This window comes from Octopus bimaculoides, chromosome 28, assembly GCF_001194135.2.
Source record: "Octopus bimaculoides isolate UCB-OBI-ISO-001 chromosome 28, ASM119413v2, whole genome shotgun sequence".
Lineage (NCBI taxonomy): Eukaryota > Metazoa > Mollusca > Cephalopoda > Octopoda > Octopodidae > Octopus > Octopus bimaculoides.
In genome coordinates, this window is record NC_069008.1 from 15,310,456 (window position 1) to 15,320,589 (window position 10,134).

The 10,134-nt window shown below is 37.1% G+C and overlaps 2 protein-coding genes across 3 annotated transcripts in view; both read left to right on the forward strand.

The window, feature by feature from the left end:
• Positions 1-6,863, forward strand: part of LOC106873058 (zinc finger protein 62 homolog) — a 17,114-nt gene extending 10,251 nt beyond the window's left edge. The window contains exons 1-2 of one of the 2 annotated variants that reach the window (XM_052977608.1): positions 2,663-3,216; positions 4,547-6,863. In XM_052977608.1, coding sequence (XP_052833568.1) covers positions 4,876-6,798 — 1,923 coding nt within the window. In that variant the 5' untranslated portion in view covers positions 2,663-3,216; positions 4,547-4,875 and the 3' untranslated portion in view covers positions 6,799-6,863. Of the gene's footprint in view, positions 1-2,662; positions 3,217-4,546 lie in introns of those variants that run through there. The other variant, XM_052977609.1, reaches the window with a different exon arrangement.
• LOC128251145 (zinc finger protein 836-like) overlaps positions 1-10,134 on the forward strand; it is a 49,564-nt gene that overhangs the window by 7,431 nt on the left and 31,999 nt on the right. The window lies entirely within an intron of this gene.

The following is a 10,134-nucleotide window of genomic DNA, read 5'->3' on the forward strand; positions in this document are numbered from 1 at the left end:
TTTCATAAAATATACAAGAAAAAAACGTTTTGTAGAATATCCTGATCTTTCTCAATACTAACTTCAGAACTTTGGGAAACCTACCAACCATTTGACCATGTATGAATCTGCTGACACAAGCCAGGTTGGCTACATTCTCAACAGAAAGCAAGGTATGCAGATACTTGTGAAAGGAAAGTCATTGCCTAGTAAACGATGGACTTCACATTTGTTGCAGGGAATTAGTAATAATGATAGACACTTCGCATGTGACGAGTGAAATGTGTCAGTCACTATAAGTAAAGTGACGTCAGCCAGTATTGAGAGAGTACATGTAGACTGTGGTGAAAGTCGTGTCTGTACTGATATAGTAATTATAATGTGATACGGAATAAACACTATAACGATCCAACCTTTTGAGGATAAAAACACTGTATGGCTGGGTGTGGTACAGTGACAGATTGGAACATTCTCTCCATGACTTCTGTCTATAACAATATCTCTCAGAAGAAGAACCATCGTACAAAGACAGACAGATAACAAGAACATGAGTTATTAGAGCTTGAAGGTGTGAAAGATTTTAACCAATCTGGAAATGGGAGTCTTAGAAACTTCAGGATTCTTAAAACAGTTAGAGATGTGATGTACTGATTAAAGACAAAAGCTCAGTTTTAGCAGTGAAGGACCCACAACTTCTTTGAGACTGAAAAATGAATTGATGCAATGTGAAGACACTGTTCACCGTTTTCTTCGCATATGATGTAGGGTCTAAGTTTGATTCCACGCAGTGACCTGAACAATAATAATAACATCGAAAAATACCTTAGGAATGAGAACCCAGGTTCAAAATTTCCCCAAGACACCTGATGAAGGCTGGAGGGTGTATCAGCCGAAGCATGTTAACGACAAGATGAGGACAAATATCTGTCAAATGTAAATAATGTACATAATTCCTCATCTCTTAAATAGAGAACTATACAAATTAGCCAGTTGACGACAATACGCATCAGAATTAATGGTCTGCTTTTGTGGGAGAAGCTCATAATAAATAATGCTTTTATGATCCCACCAAACTCAAAGCAGTGTTTTTTGGCATGAATATTGGTCTTTAGTTGCTGTTTTCAGGAAATTCTTACGTAAACTCCATGATCTTTTGCACGCTGTGCTTTTGTACATAATACATTTTTCGTTGCCACTCACAAGTTATTTCAAAAAAGGCATGCTTTCATTCCATTTCAAAAGCATATTGCAAACAGAATACTGGTCCAAGCAATTCTTTTCTGAGAGTTTGTGAGAAACCCATACATTATAGCAAAAAATGTATCCTAGCTTCACTCAGTGTTCACAAGTCGTACTTTCAGAAACTTCCAACTCCTCTGCAAGTTCTCTAGTCAGGATACTTGAATTTTCTTCAGTTTTTGTTTTCAAAATATCTTCTTACAATGTCTTCCACTACGACTCATCTTCCAAACTAAATTCTCCAGTTTTAAATTTTGCAAACCACCTTCAAGTAGTTAATAAACCTACAGCATAACCACCATAAATCTCAAATATTTCTGCAAGTCTTTGCTGCATTTTCTCCTTTTTTTTTTAAACCGTAAAGTATTACAGCATGAATATGAATTTTTTCCGTTTTCTCTTTCAAATGTCCATAAAGTCTAACCAGAATGAAAGATAAATCCATTTTTAGTCACGAACAAAGAAAAGATGCACTACCACCACCTCAAGCATTGCCAAAGTTTTAACTGTCATGTTTCAGGTGTGCTTAATGAAGCATTCGAAGATTTAGCTTTAAAATGCTCAGAAGTTTTCGGATAACCTAATGCTATGCGGAACATATTGGGAACCAGATAAGCGACGACAACAAAAGTTCTGTCCCCCCACCCGTCAGAATCATGTGGCTAGGCCATTCCCTCAGACACTACCTCTCCTAACATAACAGCATACAGGACACATGCTGTCTGAAACAGTGTCCCATCAAAGCCAATTGGCCAACAGACTGTGTCTGGCCATGTTTTCAAACTCGTGATATACAAGATGACCTGTACTTGCAGGGAAATGTATATAGGATTGACTGAATGATAGCTTCACCTCAGAGTGAAGGAACACTTTTCACAAGGCCATGATAACCAATGCTGTATTCCAACACCACCAACACTGGGTGGTATTTTCCCACCCATAGACTGACAAGGGGTATAGTTGCAGCCAACATCTGAATAAAGGAGATACATTTTATCAGAAAGAGGGCAGACAGCCCCTATGCCCAGAATGAACTCAGCTGGAAATTTACTTCTTCTGGAGCCTTTAACTAAAGCCAGCAGTAACCCTCATGGAACATCTGATGGAGGATTATAGATCCGAAAGCACTCACATACGCTGAGTTATACTTAACCCAAGAACAAGCAACAAAGCTACACACAGATCACATGCCACTGATAGGTTCCCTCTATATGTCAATCTGTTTATCTTTGTGTTCGTTTGTGTCTCTATCTGCCTGTCTATCTCTCCATCCAACTATCTATCCTTCTATCAGTCTGTCAAATTGTACATCTATCCGTCCATCAATGGAGCCATTTGTCTGTTTATCATAAAACCGTGAAGCCTTAGAAAATTTCGGTGTAAGTTTTGAAATATTTTGTAAACTTTTGAACTTCAAAAACAATACTAAAAAATTTTCAGAAAAAAAGACATAACATTCTGATATTTTAAACGATTTCCAAGACTTTCCTCACAGTTCATGTAATCTACTAAAACCTCAAACCTTTAAAGCTACCTCAACTTCATTTCTTTTATAATTTTTTGTTTCTTTCGCTAATTACTAATTTCTCAGTCGTCACTTTATATCCATTCATTCCTCCCTCCTATCAAGTTCAAAAGTGCCCTAACTCAGTCACATCCATATTAACATCTACCAACTTATCTTAGCTTAATGTCCCCTGTTTCTTCCGACGCTACACTTTACCCTTCCCCTTTCACCTTGCCAACCCTTCTGAATAACTTCATTACCCAGTTGTCCCTCTGCACGTGACGCGCACACAGACATCAACAGGAATATAAGGATAAGTAAGGGGAGAGAATTAGACTTAGCAGCCTTAAATATTTCAGGAGTGGAGATACGCATGCGCATACCTTCACTTCCCGTTGATATCCTGCTCAGCTGATAATTCGTTTGTAATGCATTTCTCGACTACCAGATGCACACATATATAACAACACCATCCTTTATGAAACATTTCTGTAAGTATTAAACAATGAAAATATTCAGCGTTTTTAATTCTGTAGCCTTTCGGTTTTTGGCGCTTCGATTATTTGTGTCTGTTCTATGTTTTATGAATGGGAGATGTCTATGATTTGTGCGGGATCTGGCTGCCATTTTTAGCTATGAAATGTACATTGTCAGGGAAAAAAATCGGTTCTATATTAACTTAATATACATTTTTTGGTAAATTTTTATATTAACACCCACACGATGTTCACTAACATAAAAAAAAACTCGGATTTTTTTCCGTGGGATCAATTACCCTGATATAATATGCTGCAAATCCCTTACTTTGGACCGGAAGAAGTGGGGGACCCTTCATCCCCATCCCGGAATCATTGGAATTTTTTTTTCTCTCGCTAGGATTGGACTGGAAATCAAAGTTTTTTGTTGTTTTTCACTAATCCAGTTGACTTTTAGTCCTTCATCATTCTAGTTTGACCTGTAATAAAAATTGCTGGTTTTGCAACTATCCATGTGATCATATGACTGCATATTTCCTTTTAATTTCACCTCCCAGTCATGAATAAGAAAGACTGCATTGGATGATGTTGTCATAGATATACAACATTATTAAAATAGACAGGATTTTCATGGATGGAATGTCTTTAGTCATATGTCTCCTCTTTGATGACTAACATAGTCTCAAAAACAATGTCCGGTTCTATTTTTGGAGAAAGACTAACGTTAGTGTCCACTACTCTGTAGTTCTCTTTTAAAACTGTTACGCATTGTAAAGGAGTCAGTGTAGTTTACAAATGTGTAAGCTTCACACAAAATTCTGTGAATTAGATTTTAATAAATTAAAATGTTAACTTCATCATCATCATTCAACCTCCATTGGCCATGCCAATATGGGTTGGATGGTTTAACCGGGGCTGGGGAGCTGCAGCAGATTTCAGTCACATTTTGGCATGGTCTCTACTGGATGCCAACCACTTCACAGTGTGCAGTGTGCTTTTATGTGGCACCAAAGGGTCACTTTTATATGGTGGCATTTTACAGGGCTTTTAATGTCCACAAGCACTTTTGAAGACCAGAGGGACAGGTCTTAACACTTCTGTTATGGAGTGTGCGTCTTCTTGAGTACAACAAAGCACCAGGAATCTTCGTCCTTTTCATCTCCCCTGATAGGTCTTTCAAGGTGTCCCATCTTCTTTGAGAGTCTAGCACTTCTTTACGGAGTTGTCGGCATCCAGCTCAGTTCTTCGGTTAAATGTTTAATTCTACAGTTTATCTCAATATAAATAAATCTGTATATTTTAAGTAGCCTCTAAATCTTACACTGTTGTTTCTCTCTAATTTCAGAACATCAGATGACATTGACTTAACAGAAGAAACATCCTCAATATCTACCATGTTTTAACGACTAAAGAAAAATATTTTGCGAAACAGATGTATCGGATTGTTTCTACAAATCTATGGTTGAATTCCTGTGTCACATTTGCTCTGAAATAATATTTTTAGCCAAATTTGTGAACCTCCCTGGCTGGTGTTTACAAGAAGAGGAGCCTGTGTGCTCATTGAAGTTGGATAAATATCAGAAAGTGTTGCTAAACAAAAGTAACACTGGACGGAAATACAACAGCTGAAGAAAGGAAGAAGAATATATAAACTGGGCTTTGACAGGAAAAATAATGGAAAATAGTGAGAAAATTGTTGAATTGATTTTCTCTGAACACATGATAAAAAAGATGAGAGCATATGACTGTGATGTATGTACAGAGTCCTTCTTTGAAGAAAGTAACCTACTTGCACACAAACGTACTCATACAGGAGAGAAACCATGTCTCTGTAATACCTGTGGTAAATCATTCTCTGAAAGTAGTCAATTAACTAAACACATACGTATTCATACAGGAGAGAAACCATATGATTGTGATATTTGTGGCAAATCATTCTATCGAAGTAGTAACGTTACCAGGCACAAACGTATTCATACAGGAGAGAAACCATATCATTGTGATATTTGTGGCAAATCATTCTCTCAAAGTTGTACATTAGCTAAACACAATCGTACTCATACAGGAGAGAAACCATATGATTGTGATATCTGTGGTAAATCGTTCTATAGAAGAAGTGACGTTACTAGGCACAAACGTATTCATACAGGAGAGAAACCATTTAATTGTGATATTTGTGGTAAATCATTCTCTCAAATACATCACTTAACTGAACACAAACGTATTCATACAGCAGAGAAGTCATATGATTGTGATATCTGTGGTAAATCATTCTATCATAGTAGTCGCGTTACTACGCACAAACGTACTCATACAGGAGAGAAACCATATCACTGTGATATTTGTGGTAAATCGTTCTCTGAAAATACATACTTAGTAAAACACAATCGTATTCATACAGGAGAGAAACCATATCACTGTGATATTTGTGGTAAATCATTCTCTCAAAGTGTTCACTTAACTGGGCACAAACGTATTCATACAGGAGAGAAGCCATATCATTGTGATATTTGTGGTAAATCATTCTCTCTTAATGATGTCTTAACTAAACACAAACGTATTCATACAGGAGAGAAACCATATCACTGTGATATTTGTGGTAAATCGTTTTCTGAAAGTAGTACATTATCTAGACACAAATTTATTCACACAGGAGAGAAACCATTTCATTGTGATATCTGTGGTAAATTATTCTCTCAAAATAGTAACTTAATGAAACACAAATATATTCATACAGGAGAGAAACCATATCATTGTGATATCTGTGGTAAATCATTCTCTAATAATAGTTACTTAACTACACATGAACGCATTCATACGGGAGAGAAACCATATCACTGTGATATTTGTGGAAAATCATTCTCTGAAAATGGTACATTAACTAGACACAAATCTATTCATGCAGGAGAGAAACCATATCACTGTGATATCTGTGGTAAATCTTTTTCTCATAATAGTTACTTAACTACACATGTACGCATTCATACGGGAGAGAAACCATATCACTGTGATATTTGTGGTAAATCATTCTCTGAAAATTGTACATTAACTAGACACAAATCTATTCATACAGCCGAGAAACCGTATCGCTGTGATATCTGTGGTAAATCATTCTCTCAAAAGAATAGCTTAACGAAACATAAACATGTTCATACAGGAGAAAAACCATATCATTGTGATATTTGTGGTAAATCATTCTCTCAAAGTAATCCCTTATCAAGACACAAACGTATTCATACAGCAGAGAAACCATATCATTGTGATATCTGTGGTAAATCCTTCTCTGAAAGTAGTACATTAACTAGACACATATCTGTTCATACGGCAGAGAAACCACATCATTGTGATATCTGTGGTAAATCATTCTATCGAAGTAGTCACGTTACCAGGCACAAACGTATTCATACAGGAGAGAAACCATATCATTGTGATATCTGTGGTAAATCATTCTCTCAAAGTGTTCAATTAACTGGACACAAACGTATTCATACAGGGGAGAAACCTTATCACTGTGATATCTGTGGTAAATCATTCTCTCAAAATTGTGACTTAACAAAACATAAATATATTCATTCAGGGAAAAAAGGAAAAAGGTAGTTTCTGATTTGTTTTTAATATTCTTGTGTTTTATGCAATGAAATTAAAGTATTTCCATAAATTTACGATAGTTTTGGTTTTGTTTCTGTAATTTTCACCACCTTTCTTTGCATGATGTAAGGATCTCTATATCAGAACTCTCTCTCCTACTGACAACCCTATACATTATTCATTCTTGAATATTGCATCCCCAGAATATTCCTTATTGAATATCACATCTCTAAAACTTCTGCATATTTATTATCTTTTAAAAGCTTCTCTCATTAAATATGTTATACAATAACATCTTTTATAACATTTTCATGCACAGGAATATTGTAAAGTCGTCAAATATGTTCATAAACAATGACCCCCCCAAATACAAAACAGAAGAAAAACATGAGGCATAAGTATAGTTTAGTGCCCCACACCAGACTGATTTTCTTGTTAGTTTCTGAAGAATAGTTTCTTTACATTAAGCAGAGATACGTTTTCAAAGGTCCAGATTAGGATTATTTTTGTAAAGCAGACAGAAACCGTTTTGTAGAATATCCTGATCATTCTCAACCCCACTCTGTTTTTCTCAATACTAACTTCAGAACTTTGGGAAACCTACCAACCATTTGACCATGTATGAATCTGCTGACACAAGCCAGGTTGGCTACATTCTCAACAGAAAGCAAGGTATGCAGATACTTGTGAAAGGAAAGTCATTGCCTAGTAAACGATGGACTTCACATTTGTTGCAGGGAATTAGTAATAATGATAGACACTTCGCATGTGACGAGTGAAATGTGTCAGTCACTATAAGTAAAGTGACGTCAGCCAGTATTGAGAGAGTACATGTAGACTGTGGTGAAAGTCGTGTCTGTACTGATATAGTAATTGTACTGTCATACTGAATGGACATTATAACGATCCAACTTTTGAGGATAAAAACACTATGGCTGGGTGTGGTACAGTGCCAGATAGAAACATCCTCTCCATGACTCGCGTCTGTAACAATATCTCAGAGGGACAGCCATCGTTACAAAGACATAACAACAACATGGATTAGAAGTTAATGATTTAAGACTTAGAGCTTAAATGTGTGAGAGATTTCAACCAATCAGGAAGAGGAAGTCTTAGAAACTTAGCTGATCCTTAAAACAATTGGAGATGTGATGTACTAATTAAATCCTTTAATAAAAAGGAGGAAATTGAGATATATAATATAGTGGGCAAATGGAAGCTCTTATGAGACAAACTATGTAGAACTGCATAAAAAATCTGTAGCTGGTCTAAAATGCCATGTAGGTGAAGGGTGATGTGATCGCCGAACAGGGAAGTATACTGCAATAAAAGAAGAAAGGCATTCTTAGAAGATTTGGAAGAATAGAAACAGCTGGTAGCTGGAAGCGAAACTAGGAAACATCTCTATTTAGTAAGGGAAAAAAAACTGTAGAGAAAAAAGAAAAAAAGAGATAAGCTAATATTCTACAGCTTGAGCATAAAAATTATGAAGTATTCAGGTTTGCAGATATTGTGGTGTAGGATGTTTGTATAGATGGATAATTTGCAGACTTGCATTCACCGATGATAAGAAATAAAGGCAAAGAGGCATTTGTGGAAGATTTGGAAGAATGGGAACAGCTGGGAGTGAAGCTAGGACACGGCTTCATTTAGTAAGTGACAAAATAGATAAAAAGAGGGATGCTAACATTGTACAACTTGAGGACCAAAATTGCAAAGTAATCTGCTTTGCAGAAATTGAAGTGGAGGATGTGTGTGCAGATGGATAATTAATTGATTGTAATCTGAAACAGGAAGTATAAATATGAAAGGCTACTAAATGTGAGAGAGCTGTCCCCATGTGAACATAAGAGAGGGTCCAGCCATTCTTGTTGGTAACAGTTAAAACTGTGAAAGCCCCTTGTCCATTAGGAATTACTTTTAAAGTGCATAAAATATGTGTCATATTCGGATACAGCCTTCTCTCCAGTTAATCAATAAGGTTGTCCAGGAAGGTATCTTAAACAATGCTTAGTGTAACAGCATCATAGTCAAAATGTTTCAAAGGTAAAGGAGATGCCTTAGAAGTAAATGCAGACATTTCAGATTATAGGACCAGGCTATGAAAGACATTGAAAGAGTCAGTCAAGTTAACTAGAAAGAGACTTAGCCTCGATGAGATGCAATTTAGCTTCATGCTGTAGAGAAGCACTGTTGATACTCTCCTTGTAGTTGGGCAATTTCAGAAGTATGAAACAAGAAGTAAACCACTGTATAGCATTTGTGAAGCCAGAGGAAGCGTTTGGCTGGGAGACTCACTCCTTCATGTGGTAGCTGCTGCAAAAGCTAAGAGATGAATGGTTAGTAACGAATGAAATATGAAGTTGTCCGGAAATTATGAGTGTTTCTTAATATATATTCTGATCAATAAGTATCCGGACTGTTGCCATAGTAACAAAGCTAAAGCAAGCTGAGTGAAGCTGCTTGACACAGATTGACCTTAAACTCTGTTGAGCATGCGTACTAAGTTTTAACATTCTAGCTGACGTCCACTGTTTGCAGCAGTGCTTGAAAGGAACGTGTAAGACAATTGAGCAGAGGATCTGCATCAAACTTTGCTAAAAGCTCAGAGTGGCTGAAAAGATGTCAATAGTGATGAACGTTCCGGGAGACCCACAACCAGCAGAATTGAAAAAAGACATCCTAGGTGTGCGTACAGCTCTGAGAAAAAATCGTCGAATCACCATCTGTGAGGTATCAGAGAATGTGCAGTTTAGTTCAGAACATTATTGCTGAAGATGAGACATGTATGCTAAGTTTGTGCCAAAACTGCCTTCAGCTGACCAAAAATACACTTGAGTTTCATTTGCACAAGATCTCCTTGATTGTGTCGTGAATGATGAAAACTTTTTGCAAACAATCATAACGGGTGAAGAAGGGTCTATGGGTCTATGGCTATGACCCCAAAACAAAGACTCAGTTTTAGCAGTGGAAGACCCCCAACCTCTTTGAGTCTGAAGAAAGCATGAATGAGTTGAAGCAATGTGAACATACTGTTGACCGTTTTCCTCGACTTCAAGGGGATTGTTCATCAGGAGTACCACTGTGACGTTTTTCTGGACGCTATTCATTGGAAAAGGCCACAGCTGCATCCCCCCGCCCAGTGAGTGGCAAATGCACCATGACAACATGCTGGTGTGTTTACGTCCCCGTAACTTAGCGGTTCGGCCAAAGCGACCGATAGAATAAGTACTAGGATTACAAAGAATAAGTCCCGGGGTCGATTTGCTCGACTAAAGGCGGTGCTCCAGCATGGCTGCAGTCGAAATGACTCAAAGCAGTAAAAGAATAAAGTAAATGGGTGGA